We start from the raw sequence: 25,947 nt of genomic DNA on the forward strand, positions 1-25,947 counted from the left end.
TAACATGGGCACCCAAGGCTCACCCATACTCACTGACTTCTGAATTTCACTCGTTCAGGTTGGAAATCTAGGATGCAGTACTAAAGATTAATGAATAAACGCTGTAAACATGTCACACACAGATGTCAAACACTGCTAACATGAAAATCCTAGCGACGCTAACCGATCAATTTTAAACGTGGAAACAGAACATGACCCTTCTGTGAACCTTTCGCTTAATAGTGATTAAAGTCTTTAGTTTACTGAACAAATAGACCTAGCGCTTCGGGTTATGTAACGCATTAATGTAGTGAAGCAGAAAGTACAGATATTTGCTGTAGGATGTAGGGGAGTAAAAGTTAAACATATCCTCTAATAAAACTACTTAAATAAATAGCAAATACAAACATCAGTACAGTAGCGAAGTGACAAAGTGAATGTACTTAGTTACCTACCGTATCTGCGTACATGGTAGAATGCATCTGGAGATCTTGATGCTTACAACCACAATGACGTTTCCTGTCTTTTTAGGCAGATCCTTCGTTATTTCAATAGTTTTAATGTCATTGTCTGTATATATTTAATACCACATTACAATGCTTGAGATAACGTTATAACCACCGCCAGGTAAACTGACTGTCATAAATTACCAATTATACACCAGCAAACTAGTGACAGGATCATGGGAACCCATTTGGACCAAAAGCCTGTTCAGTCCGATGTCACAGAAGATCCAAGTTGGTGCAACACAAATTGGTAAAAAAAAGTCGATGTTCCATGTGTGGCCAGCTTTGGTGCACTGGGAGTTTAACTGCTGCCTTTCCATTATGACCAATTCACCACAGCTGGTCACACACGGGCCAGCAGCCTTGGGCTCCTCAAGCTCCCCAGATCCCAATCTGATTGATCACCAATGGGATACGCCAGGTAGATAAGTCGCAACCCACAACTCTTAAGGATTTGTGTCAACGTCATGGTGCAAAACACCAGGGAACACTCCAAAAATCCCTGCAGAGCCACAGCCCATGGGGACAAGGGGAACCCAAATGGTTCTAATGTCATGGCTGATCAGTGTACAAATACATACTGCAACATCACTGTATAAATAAAGTATTTTGCTGTCAATATTTTATATGGAAATGAAAAGGGAAAGACAGAAACATGATAAGTTTCTTTATTTCATAAACAGAAATGGTGTCTTGACAAAAAAATTGTCATTTTATATAACACTAGCAATTGAAATGCATGAAAATGAGTTCTGCACAATACCGTATTTACAATGGTTACGTCATTAAAATTCATTAGGTTCATGTAGCATTTAGAAATGGAAAAAAAAGGTAAAAACTCTATAACAGCTATTCCCAAATTCGACAATATTAACACAAAACAGTCAACTAGAAAAAACTGGAGATAGAGAGCAAGCAAGGGATGGGGGGAAAAACAAAGAAGAAAAGAAGAACAAACAAAACTACAAGCCCAAGAGCTATTACGTTAGGAAAAAAAAAAGATGCACCGAAATCTACTAATACAATAATCTGTGTAAAAAGCATGTAGAAAAACACCTGATGTGGTTTGCTGATACAGTCGTTGACCAGTTATGAGAGGTATGAAGGATTTCACAGGTAGATAAGAGTGAGAGAGAGAGAGTCCGCTCTGCTAGTCGAGAAATGGGGGGGGCCCGGAGACCCCTGCATACACACGTTTTCACGTCAAAGGTGAACTATGGCCTCTGCAAGTTCTAAGGCAAAAAAGTCGGAGGTGCACTTCTATTCGTCTTACTTTGAAACATCCCAGACGAGTAAAAAAAAAAAAAAAAAAAAAGTCTCGAAGAAGTACGCATAGTTATATCAAAGGACATTTGTTTTTCTTTTGGTTAAAAACATACAAAAATGTTTAAAAAAAAAACGAAAAACAAATACTAAAACCTAGCTATCCAATCGAAACAACTCACAATTACTATATACATGGCAAGTTTGATTTGACTCGTAAAAAAACGTGTCACCTTGTCTTTGTAAACATTTTTGCTGTTTCTACTTTTCCTCGAATGAGCTCAGCCTCGTTTCACGTATAAACGAACACGTATAAAGTCGAGCGGATTGCGGATAAAAAGGCAAACGTTCGTTGTTTTTTTTCTTCCTTCTTCGTTTTTCGCTGATGAGGAAAGCTTTGGAGAGCCAGTGTCAATGTTTCAAAGAAGCAGCACAGAACAAACCAAAAATGAAAACCCTAGCAACATTAAAACAAAAGTTTAGTTTGTACTTCCTTTATAGCTTTTACATACTAATGCAAAACACAAAACAAACATTGCATTGCCATAGTTTATTAACTGCAGATTAAAAGCTTAGTAGACAAATTTTAAAGTTCAACAACTGAACTTTTTTTTTTGAGAATCCGCAGCCCTCAATTTTTTATCCAAAATTTTGTGCAAATCAATTTTTGATTTGTCAATTATTAGCTTAGAAACTATAAGAAGAAGAGAAAAAAATTCCCAACAACAACAACAACAACAAGAGATTTACGACCCATTAGCTTTTTCATCAGAAGACAATTCTTTTCCAAGCATGAAATTACCGTTTATCGGAAAAAAGCGAGTGTAGAAATAATAAAAAACAAAAAGTCATTGGCACGCACCCTGAGACAAGATACAAGAGCAAAATGTGTCACTGTTTTGCCGATTCAGCCTTGACGAGACAAACCAAAGCTGATCGGCATGCATGTGAAAGACAATAGAGATGAAACCCGATGAGCTTATAGGATTTGTGAGGTTGTTGATGTAACAAAAAAAAAAAAAAAACAGGCTTGTGAAGACACAATGCTGCCAGACATGTATGAAAAGCAGAGACAAATCCGTTAAGCCTGTACAGACGTAATTATGGTTGAGGCGTGGAAGCTCCGGTGCCTGTGTCAGAATGCCGATCCCTCAGACCGGAGTGACCCTCGGCTCTTAAGGCAAAGCGAAGATTCGTTTACACACAATCCAGAAGTATGCTATGCATTCAAGTGCTGCCCAAGAGACCTACGAGATACACAGTTCCTGCGTTGCAATACTGTTTTTAAACACGCCGCCGTGCCTGGGAAGCCGCGACGCATCAGGATCAGGGTCCTGTTGTTAAGTCAGCTAGCATACTGACTTTCTACCTACTGTAGCATCTTCCCGTGTCAGAGCAGAACCTTCAGTACAGGTCATAAAACCCTGCATGAAAGACACCTCTGGGCTAATAAGCTTTAAATCTGATATACTGCAGAAAAAAACTCTGGATCATTAGTTTTTTTTTCCTCGTCCCACAAATCCAAGGACGTTTTTAAAAACAGCATTGTAATGCAGGCAATGCAATAACTCTAGGTCAACATTTTTCTTACTTTTTAACTATTTTTACGTCTAACTTTGTTTCTGTGACCTGCGCAATGAGATCTTTAAATGACCTTTTTTTTGTACACCCAGGAGCTCGCTGCTCAGCGCTTAATAGTGATTAAAGGCTTTAGTTTAGTGAACAAATAGACCTAGCGCTTCGGTTATGTAACGCATTAATGTAGTGAAGCGGAAGGTACAGATATTTGCTGTAGGATGTAAAAGTAAAAGTTAAACATATCCTCTAATAAAACTACTCAATCTTTCAACTCTGTTAACTTTTCCTCCACTACATGCTACATAAAATATCTGTACTTTCCGCTTCACTACATTAATGCGTTACGCAACAACAAAAAATATTTTGGCATAGTGGACTTTGAACGCCACTACCACCAAGGAGCATATTAAATTTTTTATTTTTTTAAACGTATCAACTAATTATAAGAGAATATATTTGGGGCTGATAAATGAAAGAGAGATCTACATTAGAGTTGCATATCTTAAAAAACTACTCACCTCTAAACATTTCTTAATTTTTATGTAAATCATGTAATTCAGATCCAATAAAAAATGTGCAAGTTTGTCAGTTTCTACACAGAAATAGTTCATAGAAACTTAAATAAAAACATTCCCTGCGACAATGTCAATTGTTAAAAGCGCTATACAAATAAAATTGAATAAAATTTCATTATGCAGGTCACAAACGCAAAGTTTGAAGGGAATAATGGTCATCTTCTATACTTTTACGACAAAAGCAATTCGGAAATACCACCTACAATCCGGGAACAACACAACAATTTGTGTTATAAAGTGTCATTCTATTTCAATCTGGAAACGTTCTGCATTTTTCCTAAAAACAACAAAGTCGACATAATGACACAATGTGCTTATCTAGTGGAGCGCCATGCTTTCCACGCGTACTCTACCCGATTCCACGACAAGTAGCGTGACAACGAAGCTCGTTTATAGGGAAGAATTTGCATATGTGCGCACAAACGTCCATTCTGACCTCTTTTTCAGTTTAGTTCTTTAGTTTTGTACCTGATTAGAATTTCGAAATACTGTCAATAATCGAGAGAAAGAGGGAGTGAAGGAGCAAAGCTGAAAAAATTTGTACATAAGAGGAAAATAGGTTTTTTTTTTTAAAAAAAAAGCAAAAGCACACTAAACTAGCAATCACGACAAGTCTCTAAGGTCTAAACTGCTACAACAGAGCACTCCATTCAGTATTAATGTGTGTGTGTGTGTGTGTGTGTGTGTGTGTGTGTCAGGGGAAAAATGTTACCAAAAATCTTTTTAAACACACAAAAATCACAAAAAACGAGTCCTACAACTTCCTTGGCTGAACAAATTATGACCTATAACAATATATCACATGGGTCAGAGAGTTATTATTAATTATTATTATTATTATTATTAAATATACAAGATTAAAAAGAAAAATGAATCCATGGCAACTTACGTAACAGCGTAAGTTTTTAGAAGCTTATATTGTCCAAATCATCGTGAGAAAGTGCTGGATTTAGGAAACTGCGTTACGTTTAAGATTCCAGCCAAGTATGAGAAAATAATAATAATAATAATTATTATTATTATCATCAATATTTTATGATGTAAAAGTCGGTGATGAAAAATAATTGCATTCCTTCAGGATTTAGGTTTTTGAAACACCCCGATGACTAGACAAACTAGAAAATATACAGGCAGCATGCAAATCCTATCACGGATATAAATCTCTAACAAATATACACTCAGGGCAAATATAGAATGATTTTAAAGGGATGAAAAATCCCAGCAAAAGTGAAAAAAAAAAAATTATACTATTTCTTTCTTCTCCTGATTTGAATCAGAGCTCAAATTTAGCTTATTAGACTTAAAAATAATCAGTAATATGAATTAGACACTCTCTTGTCTTGCAGTGTATTAATGTTTTTTGTTTGTTTGTTTTTTTTCTTCCAATTTTGAGTTCCTGGATATGGACTTCGATTTTATTAAGGATGAGGATGAGGAGCACTTTTAAGTGCGTATGTTAAGTGCTTCAATTTCAGACTTCAGGGTACTGAAAGTGAAATCTACCTTTGAGGAAGTGCTAAATGGTCGAAGAGTGCACCAAGAACAGAAAGATCTAACAGGAGAACCCATGATCAAGTGGGTGTAGAGCACAGCACAGTACAGCAAAGTCCAGTCAATCAGAGTCCACTGGTCAATCAAAACATTTTTTGACATTTATTGTCAAATTGGACTTCCTAATAATGATTTCACTCATTTTTGGTAAAATAACTACTGTTGTAAACTTTTAACTATAAAATAAACTTGTTCATGCGTTATGTCAAATAGATTCATAGCAGAATAAAAACAGATAAAGTTATCAATTAGCAAATGAATAAACGTAAGTACTCCGGCCGATTTAAGAAATTGTGTTTCAGAAGGTTCTAATTATTTGTCTTCATCAAGCAAAGAAAAGAACCAGGTGAGATCCTGAAATTTCAGGCTTTGGGTTAAGCATTATTAATACAATGCTCAGCCGTCAACTTCACGATCAGGGATCGCTTAACCCTCCTTTTATCTTTAGGGTCATTTTGACCCCATTCAGTGTTTAAAGTCTGAAAATTAATGACTAAAATATTTTTTTCGCTTCATATTCTGTGACTTTTATACATAAACTTGGGTAACACTTTTAATTAGGATCATTTCCTGGAGGTTAAACTTGCCAGGGTTAAATTGACCCCAATAATAAGTGGATTAAACAACTGGTGAAGTTGCACTGTTAAACAATCGAGAGTAAAAAACAGGGCTATGTTAAATAGTGAGTAAGAGTAAGAGCATTTCCATACACACTCAATGTGACGGGATTGGGACTAAACAGCTGCGCGGCCGTGGGACAATCATTTGTTAGTGATCTCAGGATCGTTGGAAACCAAGACGGGATCCAACCCTGGATGAGAAGATGACCAATGGATAAATCTTTTCTAATACCTCACTATTTTAATTTCATTTCAAAGTTTAAAACTAAAGGTAAATAAATGTTTGTGTTAGCAGTGGACTCTTCATGTTAGGACTCAACCATGTAGACTCTTTTTCATTTAGCACCTTGAAACGTCCTTCTAAAGATCCTCTGAAGAGCATATCAGAAACTTTTTAAGAAGCTACTGACATCAATTGAAAGAAACCCAGAGGAACTTTTTCATTTGAAGCAAACCTACAGTACGCTTCACACCAGCTTGATCATGGGACGGAGAGAGAGAGAGAGAGAGAGAGAGAGAGAGAGAGTAAAGTGCCGAAAGCAAACTCAAGAGGGCAGAAGTGACTGTTTAGCAGAGCTCGTGCACCGTTTCCTGTTCCTGTATACATGGGTCAAAGTTTTGAAAAAGTAAAAAAAAAACAATTATAATAACACTGAAAATTGTTTTAAAGAAGCTGCTTTTGGGTCTTCGTGACCACACGCACACACACATGCAGCATCTTAAATACTGACAAGAAAAACCAAAAGAAAGAAAGAAAGTTCCTTAGCGGAGATGCGACTCTTTTCACATTTCATGGGGGCAAATCTGAAGAAGTCCAAATGCCGTGCTATGCAAAGGGGCTCTAAGTGTGTGAGTGAAAAAGAGTGGTGTGTGTGTGTGTGTGTGTGTGTGTGTGTGTGTGTGTGTGTGTGTAAGAGCTGTTTTCCTGAGTTTTAAGCACACCCACTGTTGCAGGAAACAGCAAAGGAATTTTTTTTACGCTTTTGCACTAAAATGCGAAAGCTGTGACAAAAAAAAAGAAAAAGGAAAAGAATTTAAAAAAGAGCACACCTAAAGCACTACCTGTACAGGGGTCACTGATACACTCGCCATGCTCCGGACTATATACAATACTCGTTCTGCCCAGCAAGCACTTTTATACGTAACCATCAAAAACCATTCTCAAAAACACAAGAGTATTGCTGATGACAAAAAAAAATTAAAATATCGAAATCCGATCGTTTCTTGTATTGTTCTTTATCCTCCTCCGTTTCAGTGCTGTCAAAGGCAATAGAGGAATGTTTTTTTTTTCCCTTTTCTATTCCGGACAAGACCGACTGTACAAATTAAGTGTTGTGGAGACACTACTAATGTGTAACACAGAAGACGTTGTTTTTTGTTTTGTTTTTTTGCATATGAACAATTACAGTCTAGCTGCTGTAAAAAAAAATCTGTCATGTACATAAACTGTATCCTTTTCATGAATTACTACTATAAGTGAACATTCTGAATATTTCCTGAGTTTCCTGAATTTGCCGTGGCGTTGAAATAAAAGAGAAAGAGTTAGCCACTGAAAGAGAGAGAGAGAGAGAGAGAGAGAGAGAGATGAAGAGACAGAGAGAGAAATCACTGGCCGAAAAGTGCAAAACAAATTAACAAAACTGAAAACAAAATAATAAATTCAAAAACAAAACAACAACAACAAAAAAAAATTAAAAAACAAAATAACGAATAAAAAAAATTAAATAACAAAACTAAAACAAAATAATGAAATCAAAAACAAAATAACAAAAAGGAAAAAAAAAGAAAAACAAAATAATGAATTCAATAACAAAATAACAAAACAAAAACAAAATAACGAATTCAAAAATAAAATAAAAAAAAAACAAAATAACACATTCAAAAAGAAATTAATAAAATTGAAAACAAAATAAAAAATTCAAAAACAAAATAAAATGAAAACAAAATAACATAAAAAAAATAACAAAACTAAAACAAAATAATGAAATCAAAAACAAAATAACAAAAAGGAAAAAAAAGAAAAACAAAATAATGAATTCAATAACAAAATAACTAAACAAAAACGAAATAACGAATTCAAAAATAAAATAAAAAAGAAAACAAAATAACACATTCAAAAAGAAATTAATAAAATTGAAAACAAAATAAAAAATTCAAAAACAAAATAAAATGAAAACAAAATAACAAAAAAATTAATAACAAAACTGAAAACAAAATAACAAATTCAAGAGCAAAATAACGAACCATCATTCACAAACCACATCTACCTCTTTCGCTTCGTTGAATCTTACCGCTGACTGGACGAGACGTCTGTCACTCAAACTGTACAGGAAGTTAAAATACAGGACATGTAAATGCCGTGAGGCTGCAGCACTTCTGTGTTACTGTGTCTTGAGTGACAGATGTCTCTTCTAATCAGCGGTCAGAATTGTCGTTGTGTTTTCTCATTTGGTATTTCGTTTTTTTGGTTTGGTTATTTTGCGCTTCTCGGCCACCGTATAAATCAGTCTCACAGTGGTGAAGGCTTTACACTGTAACACTGTAGGTGCTCGTTTAACACTGCTGATCTTACTGAAGCGAAGTAAAGGATAGACGGATAGAGAGAGAGAGAGAGAGAGAAAGAGAGAGAGAGGGATATCGAGCTGCTGCTAGGTCCGTAGAGGCTTGGATGTGAGATGTGGTTGGAGCCAATCTCTACCCCCTTGAACTGGACTGTGACCCGGTGAGGACAGCGTGTGGGGGACGATGGAGGGGGGAGGGGAGGGGGGGTGTAATATGTGTAGCACCATTGAGAGAGGGTTTTTTTTCTGCTTTTGTTTTTTTCTTCAGCTGTGGCTGAGCCCGAGAGAACCTGGAGTAACAGTATTGCTGCTGTTAAGACAACTGTAGTGTCAACCGTAAAAAAAAAAAAAAAAATGAAAGGACATAAATATATAAAAAAGCAACCAAATGAACAAACAAAAAAAATAAAAAAGATTCAAAGAACACTGGCAGAAACCATCTTAACCACCCCTTGAAATTCCAGGGGTTTGTCAGAAGATGAATTGAAATTAAATAATAACCATTTTTTTAAAAAATGAATAAAAAAGGTAAAAAAAAAAAAAAAAACACAAATAAAAAAGGAAAAAACTAACTTAAAAAAAAACAAAACACTGTCACTAGGTACAGTCCTTTCTCGGCTGTTCGTCAGTTGTACATTTATCGGTCATCTCCTGACAGAAGTCTACCGTCACCGTCTGATTGGACTGTTCTAAAGACCGGCCCGTGTTGAGGTAACCCGAGCCGGGCGTCGTCTCCTCCGCGTCTCCGTTCCCTAAGTGACACTGGGACGATGCTGGTGTCTGGTGCGTGTCGTTTGCGGCGGGCGGGTTGAGGAATTCAGGTTCGGGCGTGCCGGCCCCGGAGCGGATGGTGAGGTCGATGCTGGCGGGCTGAGCCGGCGGGTGGGCGGGAGAGGCGGGGTCGGAGGTGGGTCGTAACACGGGGCAGTAGTGATGGAGAGACTGGACTTGCTCGGGGCTCAGTGGGACGTCCCGGCACACCTCCTGAGACAGGCAGGAGAAATTCTCCCACAGCTCGCCCATGCAGGCCTTCAGCTGATTCCTCTCGGTGAGAAGCTTCTCCTTCTCACATACCTGACCACACACACACACACACACACACACACACACACACAAGTATAGGACATGTGAACCTCTGATGTTACTATGACTTTTATTCATTTAGGTATTAAAACCACAGTAAAAGGATGCTCATGTACCAGTTTGCGTATCTCGCACTCCAGGTTGAGGATGCAGTCGAGTTTCCTCTTCCGGCAGCGCTGGGCAGCGATGCGGTTTTTACTCCGTCGCCGCACGTCATGAATAAACTCGAGCTGCTCTGACGTCAGCTTGTGCATCTTCACCATCATCTGGAAGTCGTTGCGTGGAAGATTCGTGATTTGATCTACGGGAAAAGGGAGCTTGATCTGCAACGAGACATGCGGTCAGTGGTTAGTCACTCCTGGGTTACTCGTATGATGTGTCGTAACGTCACGCAAACCTAAACAAAGCTGAGATTTCTCAGCCCTAGCCTTTATTCAGAATTATCCAGTTCTATACCTGTGTATTGCACTGTAAAGATTCGACTCATTTGGTTCAGTTTATTAACGATTCGACTCATTTGACTCAGAAAAAAGTTTAACGGTTTACTTTTACTTCAGCTGGATAAAGAGATGTGAAACCATAGACAATGAATCATCTTTATAAATACTAGAACGACTCGGTCTGTACATTGGGTCAGAACTCGAATCCAACTACAAGGAGTAAAAGCTTATCCCTTGCAGATCACTTTTCCCACCACTAGATGGCAGCAGTGATCCACAAATTACATGTGATGATCACACTGAATCATCACACCTTAATCATCTAATTCCATTACAGGTAATGATACTGAGAGAGAGAGAGAGAGACAGACAGACAGACAGAGAGAGAGAGAGAGAGAGAGAGAGAGAGAGAGGTAGAGAGAGAGGTAGAGAAAGGACAGAAAAGTGAGCATCTCTCCATCTGTCAGTGTGACTGAGGCAGACAGCAGCCGGGAACAGGAAGCGGAGAGACAGCTGGCTCACTCATCTCTTCCTCCGTCTCTCATTCACGCTCCTGCTGGGTGATTACTAGCAGGGATGAGTATGCAAATTCGTACCGCTAACGAGCTGGGGCTACAGGGGCTGGCGGCGCAGTCTGTCTGACCATATGACAAACACTCACATCCGTACACACATACACACACACACACCGGCATCCATGCAGACTCGTACACAAAACACTGGGAAATATAATAAAATCCGTATTGTAAGTTGTGGTTAGTGTTGTCGCCTCGCACCTCCAGGGTCGAGGGTTCGATTCAGAGACATGAAAGTTAGAAGGCCAAAGTGACATTTCCCACATAAAAAATAATCATAATAATAATAATAATAAAATCCCAGGGTTATATAACGTGTGTGTGTGCCCCGTGATGGATGGCCACCCTGTCCAGGGTATAGAAGATGAATGAATATGTTTCCGGCAGGTCTTTTGACGCCCCACACCAGAAGATAGACAAGAAGAGAAGGAGAGGCTGAGATCAAAGCGCCAAGTTAACGTCTGTATGGAGCGTGGATGGACAAGTGTTCTCTGGGTCAGAACAGACTTTGAATCGACAGGATAAATTGTTCGTGACTAAAAGAACTCATTTTCCTTTCTTTTCTTTACTCCCAGGTATGAAAATGTAACCAGTAATAACCGTAATAAGCTTTGAAGCTCGGCCGCTTCTCACTGTTTTTTAAAATTTTTATTTTAATAAGCATGCACCAGCTCCAACAGGAGAGCCTCTCCGTAGCGAGACGCATCGTTAAAGCGAACGGGGAGCCATGTGTCAGAGGGAAGTCTGTATTTAGTTCAAGAGATGACAGAGTGAACACTAGCGGCGCTCATAAATTCAGACCTGCCGCATGTCCTCGCACACTTCCTACACCATTCTCTCAAAGGACCGCTGCTCTGGAAATGGGTCTAGACTTAAAAAAAAAAAAAAGTAGGTCTCGTTTGTTACTCCGAGCATCTTGGCCCATTTTTCTCTTACAGCTCGAACAAATGAGGGATTATGGGAATGCGATGGCGGACCAGGAAGGTCATGAGGTTTGTGAGTAACACACCTGTCGGAGGCTCAGGAGTCTCTCCAGCCTGGGATTCTGTAACAGATGAGCTGCGTTTCGCTTCTGTACACAGGTTTCAGTATCGAGGCTCGCTGTGACACGGATAGAAAGTGGGCGGATTTTGTCCTGGTTTTTTAGTCGCGGGCTAATGGGACTAATGGGAGCACCATGTATGATTGGTCTTATTTTACTGGAACTTCAGTTCGGAAAGGTAAGCGGTTCGAGCCCTAAGCCCTATGTTACAGCTGTTGGGCCCTTGAGCAAGGTTCTTAACCCTGTCTGGTCCAGGAGCGATCCTGTATGAGGGATCTGACTCCCCGTTCTGACCCAGGCCGACTAACAAGGAGTTGGGATATGCAAAGAATAAAGCATTTCACTCTGCAGTATGTTCAATCACTTACATCCTCTACCGGCTCTTGAAATCAGCTCGCATATGTGCGGTTAAGTCTAGACAATCTCGAGACAACGCCTGGGATTTGAAATCTCAAATTTGAGCTCTCTCCGACTTTTCTTAACCAAAAGAGCCGTCGCACAATAATAACGAGACCACAGCAGGCTCATAGCGAGAACGTCGTCAAGCTCAATTTGAGTATCGACTTCACTGCTCACTTCCTCCGAGCAGCTCTTAAGGGGTTAAATTATCTTGCAAGCCAGAAGAGCACTTTCTGATCACGCCTACGCGCTGATATCGATACTGCTCACGGGCTGAGGCGCAGACAGACAAACTCAGGATTTACTAATTCGATCTTACCGCAGTGCGATTGTCAAACGGATTGCGATGCCGTGTAGATTTACTACAACGCCGTTCGGACGCCTCCTACGCCAAAGTGCTCCGGCGAAGGAGAAATGATAGTGAAGCAAACGGAAAGTTGATCAAATGTCACTCAGACGTTTATAAGTATAAACGTACTTATCTTGTTTGTTTGACATCTGTTTTTTTTAGGCATTGTATTTTAAGCATTTTACTGCGATACGGATTGCAGTTTAATTCCAGTGGACTGACTGTATGATTACTGATTTGTTGCATCTACAGTACTGTGCGAAAGTCTTAGTATTTGCACATGCAAATCAATGCTGTCTTCAAAAAACCCCTTTAACACCCAGTAAAGTGTAATTAATGGAGCAAAGTCAGTGTGTGGTGTGACGACGCTTTGAGGACCCTCGAGTCTCAGGGACAATTTGTGCAGTTTAATTAGGAAACGGTTACTTAGTTTTATCGAGCATCCTTTTTGTCTTAAAAGTGATCACTTATGTATTATTCTGCTTTCTTTTCTGACGTACAAAATATTGTTTTATATCTATGATAAAGTATGTACTAAAAAACACAGGGTGCCACAAGGAGACTTCTGCACAGAATCGTACGTTGGTGTTGATTTTATATACATAAGATACGGAAAATGTGCGCACCAAAGAAGCTACTTCTGAAGTTAACGCAACGTGGAAGTGACCCAAGTTCAGCTCTTTTGGAGAGATGATTTTATACAGTATACTGTATGTGCCTCCAAAACTGTCTCGCTTCAGAGGTATCCTATTTCTTTATGAGTATTGATACTAAACTTGGTGCAACAAGCATAAAAATTGACTTGTAAAAATTGTCGCTTTTTTTGAAAGCATTCTGTGCAAAATGAATGACCCCCCCCACCGCCACCCGCCCACCCACATAAAAAAACACGTAGTGTCCGTAACCATGTCAAATTCATGCTGCGTTGTGGAATAAAACACTTTTTCAGGTTACATCTAACGTCTTTTCCTGTGACATCTAAATTGGCTTTCATCTAAATGACAGTTAAGATCATTTAAAGATTTAAATTTTTAAAAATAACAGACACGACAGACATAAAAGGGCATGAATCTGTATTTAGAAAATGCGTTTCTCTTTATCTGATAAAAATATAAATGTGTATGCAAATTTACAAAAATATCAAAACTAATGCATGGATCAGGAGATAAGAAGCATTACGTATTATAAAAATAGTGGTTATAAGATCCTATCTCAATTTTATATATATATATATTTTTTTTATTTTTATTTTTTATTAAGAAATACATCTGACTAGTATTCAGCAGCATGTAAACTGATCCCATCAGTCTCTGTCAGTGCATCATCTTCATAAAGTATGAAAAACGCTGAATTCGAGAACTAGTCAGCAAATGTGTTGCGCTTCGCCTCTCTCTAGGACCATCGTGCCCATGAGCCTACACTTTAACAACTTCCTTCCTTCCCTTCGCTAAAGTTCATTGTTTCCAGCGGGGCTATTTTTAAAGCCACGTTTCACCCAGTTTCTCTCAGGATTTCTCTCTCTCTCTCTCTCTCTCGCTCTCTCTCTCTTGCTATTTCCGATATAAACACACAGCGGCAGTGTGAACGCTTTTTTTGCGCCTGGTAAGAAAAGTAGGCCGAGAGACATAAAGAAACAGCGAGAGAGAGAGAGAGAGAGAGAGAGAGAGGGAGAGAGAGAGAGAGAGAGAGAGAGAGGTTCCTCTAGGGAACATAAGGTTCATTTTATTTTTTTCCTCACAAAGCCGTACACATCACAGTGACTTTTATGCTCGTTTGATTAAAGTTAATTAGACAAGACGTGCTTTGTGACAGAGGTGAGGTAGTGAGTGTGTAGGAGCAAGAGAGACGGGAGATGATAGAGAGCGAGTGTGTGAGACAGGTCACAGCGATGTGCAACAATGCGGTCCTCTGAGATTAGAACATAACAACAGATTAATCTACCTATTTATTTATTTATTTATTTATTTATGAGAAAAAAACAATCAGCAAGTATAATTCACCTACACAATATTATCATAATTTACAGTACATGACTGGCAGAATTCTTACATTTGTTTCAGCTAATCATTAATAGGGATGCTATTATGGAAGGAGTCTCCAGTGTCAGGAGACCATGGTGAGGTGAGGGAGGTGTTTGTACTGTACGTACCTGCTCTAATGAGATAACGGATTTGTTTACAGCCAAAAACATGATGTTGGTGCTAAAAAGTGTCTGACCTATGGGTGAAAAAGTCCATTTACAGATAGGATCATATAAAAGCATTTTTAGAGTACACACTTAACACTTCTCATCTCCCGATCCATACTTTTTTTTTTTTTTTGTAAATACGCTTACACATTTATATTATTATCAGATAAAAAGAAACACAATTGCTACTGTAAATACAGTTTCATGCCCTTTAATGTTTTTGCGTCCGTTACTTTTTTTTTTAAATTCAAATCTTTCAACGATCTTAACTGTCATTCAGATGAAACAATTTAGATTTCACATAAACGAGACATAAACTGGCTAAAAGTGTGTTCTTCTAAAGCGCAAAATTGTTGACGTGAATTCGAGAAGGTTACAGACACTACATATTTTCGAGGAAGACAATATACTTCATTTTGCATGGAAAGGTTCGATTTAAGCAACACATTTTTACAGGTTATATGCTTCTAGAAGCTTACGCAAATTTTAATATCAATACTCAAGGAAATAGGAATAATTTACATTTTTAATGATTATTGTTAGAATAATGTTAGATGCTAAAAATGGGGCATTTTTGGGGCACATAGAAAATCATCTCTCCAGAACAGCTGAGGTTAGAAACTTGAAATTTTAAGGGAAGCAAGATTGGTCACTTCCATGTTGCATAAACTTTGGAATCTTTGGCACGCACATTTACTGTATTATATGTATAACATAAAATAATAAAATCACCACTAATACTGTGTTTTGTTCATTAGCAACTTTAAATAAGCTATCTATCTATCTATCTATCTATCTATCTATCTATATATCTACACACACAGAGTCAGACAAAAGAATGTATACACACAATGTGCGTGTAGATAGATAGATAGATAGATAGATAGATAGATAGATAGATAGAATTGGTACAAAAACACGAAGCCTAATACCTACACATTACTTCCAGGTTCACGTCTCCTCCTTCAGTGGTGTTAATGCACTATTGCTCTGGTCATCACCCCAGTGTGTGTGTGTGTGTGTGTGTGTGTGTGTAAGTGTGTGAGTCACCCTGACAAAAAACGAGCTGCCTCATTTCTAACGGGCGCCCGTTGCCGTGGCAACGTGCCAGCTGCTTTTCCGCCCAGCCCCCTGCTACGCGTACGATTACACGAGGTCCGATCATGTGAAAGCTCTCTCTCTCACTCTCTCTCCCTTTCTTTCTCCTTTTCTTCTGCTCCATCTCTTATTCACAAACCCCTCTCCATTCAGACTGCAGGAATTCATCCTTTCCTTAACAGGACAGACTCATCTGGTCTCGTGTCTCGTTTCTGTAATCAATCGTCTGCGTAACGCTTTGATCGATCAGGTTCAGTCCTGACCCGAAGCGTCTGTTCTTCAGCAAGGCACAATGAGAGAATTCAGATGAACTGATAAATAAATGAAAAGTAACCATATGACTTAGATGATGAGTGTGTGTGGATGGATGGATGTGTGTGCGTGTGTGTTAGAGGTCTTAACAGGGTTGAGCTAGTGTGTGCGTGTGTCTGGTCAGGTGGATTACTGCAAAATGAGAGGATTGGTTTGTCATCCATCTGTGTCAGCAAAGCGAGTGAGAGAGGAAAAAAAGAAGGGAGAGGGAGAGACAAAAATAGAGAGCAGGAGGAGAGAGAAAGTAAAACAGAAGGAGAGAGAGAGAGAGAGAGAGAGAGGCTGCTGCTGTCATCCTCACTAATACTAGCAAGCACCACTATTATCATTTATAGTGAGTCAGCTGTGTGTGTGATTGGCATCAGTCAGGGAAAAAAACATGGCATGTTTAATATACCACAACACACACATAGCCTTAGGAGGACCTAATTATCGGTACGTTACACACAAAAACTAAGCATACATTAGTTTTAAAATAAAACCTGCAGCCGTAAACCGACACATGTTTAAATCTGAAACGTTTTCGCATCCTTGTGGGGGTATTTTTGTCACACCCACGCATGCATTCACACTTTCGTTCAATTAGACGTGATTGTGCATAATTAAACCACCTGGAGAAACTCCACGCAGATATTAACATGAGCTCAGGATTGAACTAGGGACCATGCAAAGTGGCAATGCCATGTTTGACGAAGTCCCAAAAGAAACAAAGGTGCTACCCACATACCCATAACACACACACACATGGACAATCCTATAATCTCCAGATTAATAGAGAGAGTGGTGTATGAGTGTATGGACAAAAGATACGCTAATATAAGACCTTTCAGTAACAAGCTATGAAAAATATCACAGATCTATCTTCTATCCGACATACCCAGGCTCTCAGGATAAAAGATGGCGCCTCGACCAATCGGAGCACTCGTTGAGAAGCCGCCCTCCTTCTAGTTTCTAACTCGCGAGGAGCTTCGTTCAGCCTACGCTTGACTCCATCACATGGTCAGGCTTTTACAGCGCACATGACCTGCCTCGCAGACTGCAGATAAATATCGAGGCGCTCACAATACCACTGTAAATCACGTCTTCACCAGGATCTCTTACAGACACACTTATCATTGTTGCGTTCACTGCCACATCGTAAATTACTGCGCTGGACATTGGTAAATCATCTGCTCAGCAGGAGGGAAACAGAAATGATAAACAGAACAACAGTGACCTTTGCAAAACCATAATCTAAGCAGCGAGCCGCTTGCTGCTCCCACAGTCTGCCTGGCAGATTAAATCAGTAGTAGTCAGATCACTTACTTCTGTTCCTTGCTCCTGAACATCTCCTTCAGAAAAGGATCCAGACTCGTCGCTTGAGTTGGTTCCATACGCCTGCTCGCATTTGATTTTTGGCCTTGCTGGGCCGAACAGCCCGTCAGTACCAGGGACCAGTTCTGGAGGGTCAGTTGGCATGCAACGAGTCATGTTGGAGCAGGGTGATGAGGAGAACTCGAACTGTGGCAGGCTGCAGGGAGAGCCACCGCTGCCATCTTCGGCATAGGAATACGACGAGCAGGAGCTGGAGGTGCGGGTGCGTGTCTCGGAGGGCGGTGAGCGTGGGCACACCTTTATGGGCACAGGGCAGCTGGTGTTGGGCCTTTGGCGGCAGAGGAGTGTCGGCACTTCGCCGGAAGCAGCACCGGAAGAAAAACTTTGTGAGCTCGGCAGCGACTGACTGCCACCAAAGCACAGTCCTTTGGGTAGGTGGTCAGACAGCTCCTTGTCATGGGAGTTGCTGCCTGGATAGGAATGGGCAGGTGTGGGCAGCTGCTCACAGGCTCCTGATGAAAAGATGACACTGCGCCGGTCTATCTCTCCTTCCTGTTTACACACACCATCACATGATGCCGGCCTCAGAGACAGTCCCGTGGAGAAGTTGTCAGCATCTTTGGGGAAGGCCACAGGCACCTGTGAAGGCCGGTAGTCCTTTTTGTGCTCTCCCTGAGTGCTTTCTTTGACCTGGGCACAGGCCAGTCTGCTGGCGTTAAGCTGCTGGGAAGTGTTGGATAAGTCCGAGATGCCGCGCTTCAAGAGGCCATGCAGTCCATTACCATCCAACTCCATGTCGGTCGTGCCATTGTCCTTATCCCTGCCGTCATCCTCATCGCCTGACAGACCCAGTGTGATGGGCTCGTCCTCGCCCTCCTGCGGCTCCTGCTTGATGTGAGTCACAGCTGGCCCGCTGAGCAATGTGCTTGGGAAACCTGAGGTACTACTGGTATGTGAGGAGCTCTCGTTGGTGTTGTGCTTACTACAAGCCTGCTGGTACTTCCTGTATTTGGGGCAGCGTGGCAAATCCGAGGAGACCTGCTGATCTGAGTCCAACTGGCCATCTGGGAAGTCAGCGTTGGGTACCAGGCGCTCGTGGCCTGGCCGCCGCAAAGCATTGAGGGCATCTGGATGGCGGCGAGAGCGTGGAGAAGCGGCCCAAGTTGCTGGTGCATTCGTTGTCAGGGCCGATGCCTCAGCTTGCATGTTCTCATCTTCTGAATGGTTGCTCTCTGGTGCCACCTTTGGGCAGGGCAGTGCCCCATCTTCCTCACTCCGCAGCTGTGCCTCCAGGAAACGGAAACAGGAATCCTCCAGGTTGTGCATGCGCAGGAAGTCGGCACAGCGTATCACTTCCTGGATGTTGTCACGGCTGAGCAGCAACTTGGCTGTGTAGGCAAACTGCAACAATGGAGCAAAGCCCCTGGCAGTGACCTGCACACATACACACAAAACACAGTGGAAAATGTTAACGATACCATCAGCAATGCCATTGTTCTAGGCACTTGGAGTGTGCCGAGGCTTACTGACAGCTCTAATGACCATAACCAAATATGTCGTCTTACGTTGGGTCAGCACTGAATGTTCTACAGTATAAAAAAAGGCCAAAAATAGCAGCATCAGACCAGCAGGTAACAATAAACCAAATTCCACCTCTTGTCCCAGACTGACTATTTTCTGTCCTGGGCTGGCCTTTTTCATCCTCAGACTGGCTGAACAGATGGTGCCCCCTGCCTAGACTTGGTGGTATGACAGTGCAAGGAGCACAGGACCATATGGGACTGTCTGGGCACTGTCAGCCCAAATGCATTGGGCATGAAAGATGGATAAACAGAAGGGAGGAAAGGACTGAGATTGAAGCCTACACCTTTGAACCAGTGTAATTAGCGGAGTCTGATGCCTTACAGTACAATGTACCTGTCTATGTATAGAACTAATGAGAAGCTGGGTTAAGACTCAGGCTTCACAAAAGCAGTTGTCCCTTTGTCTCTGGATTTTGCTCTCCACCTTTTTCCTTCCTGTTGCCACTTTAAAAGGTAAATTATTGATTCTTGTAATTTAATTTACTCGTCCACATCTCGTGTAACACCATAACATCGGGAACAATTTATAAAATAAGGAAACTGAAAAATACTAAAACTTAAAAATGTGTACAATTTATATGACAATAAAGTTGACATTGGCCCTGGCTGTCTGAGTTGTGAGTCATGTTTTGGCCCAAGGGTTATTCCTGTGAGCCACACACACACACACACACACACACACTACTAGGTGTTCTCTACTCCACAGAGTATTGCAATGACTCAACTTTGATCTGGGCCAGTATTGTTTCCATGGACAAAGCGGTCCTTTTTTTCTGCCGGGGTGACATAAAATCTGGCAACGTGACTTATCTCGGCGCAGACTCTCAAGAGCACTGGAGAAACACTTTGTTCCGAATAGTGCTGGAGAAAGCCGTCTTCATTCACTGTTTAGATCTATTGTTTGCACAGATAGCGGTGCATGGGAAAGCTCCCTGAACACTACAAGCATACTCTGGACGAAGAGGTTGTCCTCAAGAGCCTGAATCTGGAAAGATTAGGCCCCATGAACTGCACCGGTTGCCTTGTGTGAATTTTTCCATGTGGAAAAAGATGCAAATTTGGATGGAGTACAAGGCCAGATGTAGGCCGAAGAGAATGCCTAAACCTGGTGAATTATTTGCAGAGATATGTGTCTAAACATGACTTACACCAGGACAGGACACACACTCGGGGCAAACCAGATGCTGTGAGGATGCTATGAGAAACAAATTCTGCTTAGAAATGCTTAAAAAGAAAAGCCCAAATAAACCTTTTCGGTCGTTTAATATCGGTCAGACCATAAATTCCTCACTATATCTACATGACTTTTATAGCAGTTTGGCTTTAGTTACTAATTAATTTATAGTAGTGACTAAGTATTAAGTTAAACCGACACCTGCTACCAGTTATGGAGCTTATACCTTTAGTACCCCTCAATAAGAAATAGCACTAATGTACAGCCTTAAAATTAGAAAGTGTACTTGTATACAGGGTCTATCTCAGGAGATCTGGGGCATCGGGCAGGGGTACACCTTGGACAGTGTGAGGGCACACACATTCACACTCTACGGATACTTTTGGAACGGCAATTAGCCTAATCTGCATGTTTTTGGACAGCGGGAGGAAACCGAAGTACCCGAAGGAAACCCAACCAAGCACGGGGAGAACATGCAAACTCCATGCACACAGACCCCGAGGCGGGAACCAAACCCGGACCCCGTAGGTGCGAGGCGACACTGCTAACCACTGAGCTGTCTTTTTCTGTCTAGATTTTATTTAAGAACATTTATCGCTGCTATAACATAAGCGGTAACAAGAACTAACTTCGCGTTCAATCCCTTAACTAACTAATACTACAAGTGCTCACATCGATAACATACTTTCCAACACTGTTATCTTGCATCTTGAACATCTCCACGTGATTCCATTTAACACACGTGTTCTACGCCTTGCACATGTGTGTGCGATGTTATCTGATGAAGACAGACTTGTTTTCGAAAGCAGATCTGTGAAGCGAAGCTGGATACCAACAGTGGAGTGGAAGAAATATGTGTGTGTGTGTGTGTGTGTGTGTGGGTGTCTGAGGGAGGGAACAGAGTGGGTTGGGATGATGTCATTATGGAAGGACTTTAATAGTACATTCAGTCCTGTTTGTAAATTCACTCCTGAAATTAGAGATCGCAGCGGCGGCGGCGGCGTGCCGGAGGATTTTCCGATGTACATGACAATTATAAGGCTTAAGCACATATCATGGGCAATAAAGAGCAGCGAGACGGGCAGGGCTGTCTGGCTTCTGGTAGGTAACTGTAGGAGCTGGCAGAGGGACAGAGAGAGAGAGAGAGAGAGAGATGCAGACAGGGAGAAAGCAGCAGGAGTGATCAGTCATTGTTGAGAGGAAGCTGCTGACTCGTAATCTCTGGTGGGGGATGGAAGTGTGTGTGGTGTGTGTGGTGTGTGTGTGTGTGTGCATGCATGAGTGTAGAAAGGGGGCAGGGAAGAGCCTCCGACTGGATGCACATCACCATGCGACGGTGCTAGAAAAACAAGGATGGAAATGGAGATGGAAAAATCTAGATAAATTCAAATTCATTTAAAGTCCATGTCTCTCTCTGTCCCTTTTCTGTCTTTTTTTTTTTTTTAAATATATATTTTATCCGATCTCTCTTTGTTGGTGAGCAGAAGTGCTGAGCGCATGCTGGATCTGCTTTCAGCTGACATCAGCAGCTGCAGCCCACATCAGCACATCACTACGGAGCCTGCACCATCTGTGACACACACACACACACACACATTCCACCTTTCCTATCCAGATGCACCGACTGAGATAAGAGATGCGTAACGAAGGTCTAGAGAAGGGATAAAAGAGGAAAGAAGGATTGAGAGACACGAGAGAGACAAAGGCAGCCACAGATCGCTATAGGGGAGAGAGAGAGAGAGAGATGGAGAGAATGAGGAAATGAAAGACGATTACCGAAGGAAAGTGGGGGAAATTAAGGAAGCGAGGCTCATTAACAGAAGGACTTTGACATATGAAGCGGCGTTCTCTTTAAACAGCGAGTACTATACGTACACAAAGACCCCCATACATCAGCATGACAGATTTGGGTCATTTATTCTAATCTAGACCTGCTCTCTCTCTCTTCTTCTCTTTTTTTGGTCATGTCTTTTTTTTACCCCCCTAAGTGGTCAAATCATAGTAGGAAATAATCTAAAATGATCTCACAATAAAACAAAACAAGCAGGAATCCCACTCCGGTCATGGAACGCATTCGACCCTCAGGTCTCTCTCTCTCTCTCTCTCACACACACACACACACACACAAAAATCGCTCACAATCATCTCGCCCCTCCCGGGCACTCTACATACTTTTACCCTTGCTACCCGTGCACTCCTCCATTCTCCTACATCACCCTTTCAACCCTCTATAGCAGAGACGTCTAATAGATGCAAATGCGCTCGGGCGAATTCCTGCATGTCATGAATACTAACGAGTCCGAAGCGCCACGCATGACAATGATGTTAAATGTGCACACACACACACACATATACACACAAACCGAGAGATGTCTGAGACATGAAATCTGCTGACTAACCTGACTAGACTTTAAATCCAGACACAATAAAGCATGTCTCGTTTCCGCATCCGCTTCAAAGACGAACTGGACCCGAGTCGACGCCACAAAACCCCAAAATGTTGAGGGGTACTGCATTAATTGTACTGTACAGGTATTATTGGAAGCGAGCAGCGTTTACTGGAATCAATATGAAACTGCATGTGAATTATATCGAGTCGACATTTTATTTTAGTCTCATAAGAGTTTTACGTCTATCGTATAAGATAAGAGCAACATCCGTTTAGCTTACAGCTCTGGTACCGCCGTCGATAGTTAGAGCAAACTGACTATAACTAATCGATACTGCAAGTGAAATGCTGTATGGACGTAAACACCATTTTTCTTCTTATTGAATTATGCACTTTTTTTTATTTTATTATAACAGTTAGATTAAGAAATCATGGCACTTCCTCCATCAGGAAACAGTTTGGATTAATATGGAAAAGAAAATATATGGGATGGCTCAGGTTGCCTCCATTTGGAGTTTGGATGTTGCCGGGATTGCCATTTTCCGACATGCGATGTATGTTTACTGACGTTTCCAAATTGCCTATAGTGTTGTGACTATGTGTGCTGTATGATTCCATCCTGGATGTCCACCACCTCGTGCCCCATCACCCTCGGCTAGGCTCCGCACCCGTGAGACCCTACACACCACAAGCAGGATAGATAAAGAAGGCATAGAATGGTATAAAGGTTTAAATTTAGTGGAGTTGAGGCTCAGTTTACGTTCAGACTTTTTCATACGATGTTATCTGATCACACTGACCTCTTTATTATGAGATCAGGATGAATCCAATACCAAATCTGGATCAATTCCCATCTCAAAATGTAAATACTAGAAGCTGATAGGCTTACAGTTTATAACACAATAAATGTTGTTCGCAGCGGCGTAGTGGTTAGCACTGTTGCCTTGCACCTCCAGGGTCCGGGTTCGATTCCCGCCTCAGGGTCTGTGTGCGTGGAGTTTGCATGATCTCGCCGTGCTTGGTGAGTTTCCTTCAGGTATTTCAGTTTCCTCCTGTTATGTATAAGTGAGTGTTTGTGCCCTGTGATAGATTGGCACGCCAGCCTGGCTATACCTCACTGTGTGCCCTGGGATAGGCTTCATGCCTGCCTTGACCCTATTGACCAGGATAAGATCTGATCAATCAGACCTGAGTATTTACCAACGCCGGTGATTAATAACACCACTGATTAGGACTGGGGTCCTGATCTGGTTCCATGGTTGATCCAAGATGTTTATTACCTTACAGTAAGTATTCGAATATCCTTCTAATATAAAATCTGAAGAACAAGTCAAACTTGAGGTGGATTTTTACAATTGTATGTACTATAATGCACTACGGTAATACTATGGTATGACTGTGATATCTCAGACGTTACCACCTTCGAGTGCCAGGGAAGGTGCTGTGGCACTTCAGTGGGTACCGTGGTGGTACTATGGTGTATACCACTGTATTTTGGTGAACACCACGGCAAATATTGGGAACCACGCTAATACTATAGTATGCCATGGATATATCTTTACTATAGTACATATCTGCTCTGGTCAAGGGGTTGCCACAGGTTGGCAACTTGGTACAGGTTTTATGCAGGATGCCCTCCCTGACGCAACCATTTTATCTGGCCAACGAACCGGCACTGCATCCAGTGGCTGGGGTTTGGGCATCGGGTGGGAATCGAACCCAGGTCGTCGGCATGGCAAGTGAGAAACCAACCACTAAGCCGCTGATGCCCACATACCATGTAAAAAAAATTTTAATTCAGCTTTTGCACGAAGCCGGTTAAAAGCCGCCTTCAGTGTCACTTGTTCTTCAGATTCGCATATTTTATTTATTAGCAGGGGATTCAATTTAAAGTTAGACTTACGGTAATAATAAACCCGGATCAACCGTGGAACCAGATCAGGGTCTCTGCGGTGCTGATGTTTAAATTTGTTTATTGGCTAATATTCTCACTTCTGGTCAAACAGGTAACATGTCTTATGTTCCGCAGCACCGCATGCTACAATTCTCTCAGGAGTGTGATTTCCCTTTTAATGAAGTGTTCACAACACACACACACACACACACACACACACACACACACAGTGTTACACTGCCCCGGTGGTGGCTGTGTGGATTAAATCAGAGTGTAATAAATAATCCCTCCAGACTGTAGATTTACCGCGGCGCTACAGACGGAGAGAGGTCACGACCTCGGCGTTGCCAAAATAAGGACTTCCTCGGTGTCTCCAGAGACCTCACGAGGGGTCGCACTCTGAGGAACACGCGGGTACTGCTTTTGTTTTAGCGAAGGAACGCGTCCTTCCTGTCTCACAGCTGCTTACTGTGTGTGTGTGTGTGTGTGTGTGTGTGTGTGTGTGTGTGTGTGTGTGAAAGAAAGACTCCTTCTCCCTCTCTTTTTGCCTCCCCCCCCCCCCACCCAAGTCCTTTTTTCTCCAGTCACCCGTGTCTCTTACTCGTTCTTTATCCGTCTACTGAACTCGCTCTGTAAATAAACACTGCAGGCTTTTCAGCACCTGGACGTTCTTATGTTTTATTACTGTTTATTCACTTTTAGTGCTGCAGACGAAACAAAAAATGGTAAATGATTGCAAAAGGGTTCCATCAAAGAGCTGTACTGTTGTTTTTTCGAGAGACAAAATAAATGCTTTATTAAAGCGAAGGTGCACTAGAAGGGGAAAAATTTTTTCTTTTCCTGAGGTGTGTATACTATTCATACATTTAGTTTTTCACCTTAAAGGATTTTTATTAAAAAAATAATGGAGAATTTAAGTGTGGGGGTGTGTACGTTGGTGTCAGGTATGATGGCACAAACCTGGTGAGCTGAGGCAGTGCCAGGCTGAAGAGATAATGAAGAAGGCATGAAACGGAGGCTGGTACAGCGGTACGTCGGCATACCGTACGAATTTAATCAATTCCAGAGGCAAGTCCTTAAGGTAAAATGTCATATTGCAAAACACATTTTCCCATAAGAAATAATGTAAATGCGGATAATCCGTTCCAGCCAACCAAAAATATTACCAATATTACCCATTTCTAACTCAACAGAAATGTAAATGAAGTGAAATATGAAATTAACAGACATTAAACCTCACTTAACCTTAGTGTATGATATCTCTTGGTATCGGCTGCTTTAAAAAGCCAAGCTGAAAGCGGCTCCCTTTTTTTCTTGCTACTATCCTTGCTAACGTTCTTGGGACCCATGGTGCTGTCTTTACAAACTCTTGCAAAGAATGAAACAGGTTGCATCTTGGCCGGTGTTTGGTTCAGTTGGTCATAATCGGTTTAATGGCAAAAATGGCGGGGCAAAGTTTCAGGTCTTAAGGTAA

General features: G+C 41.3%; 1 protein-coding gene across 1 annotated transcript in view; it reads right to left on the reverse strand.

The window, feature by feature from the left end:
• Positions 1–9,230: 9,230 nt before the first annotated feature.
• The window catches only part of bach2b (BTB and CNC homology 1, basic leucine zipper transcription factor 2b), a 94,419-nt gene continuing 77,702 nt past the window's right edge, over positions 9,231–25,947 (reverse strand). Inside the window, exons 3-5 of the mRNA XM_053484133.1 lie at positions 17,425–18,867; positions 9,833–10,039; positions 9,231–9,707 (exon numbers count right to left, since the gene is read on the reverse strand). Of these exons, the coding sequence (XP_053340108.1) occupies positions 9,231–9,707; positions 9,833–10,039; positions 17,425–18,867 (2,127 nt within the window). The remainder of the gene's footprint in view (positions 9,708–9,832; positions 10,040–17,424; positions 18,868–25,947) is intronic.

Source organism: Clarias gariepinus, chromosome 2 (genome assembly GCF_024256425.1).
Source record: "Clarias gariepinus isolate MV-2021 ecotype Netherlands chromosome 2, CGAR_prim_01v2, whole genome shotgun sequence".
In the NCBI taxonomy this organism is placed as follows: Eukaryota; Metazoa; Chordata; class Actinopteri; order Siluriformes; family Clariidae; genus Clarias; species Clarias gariepinus.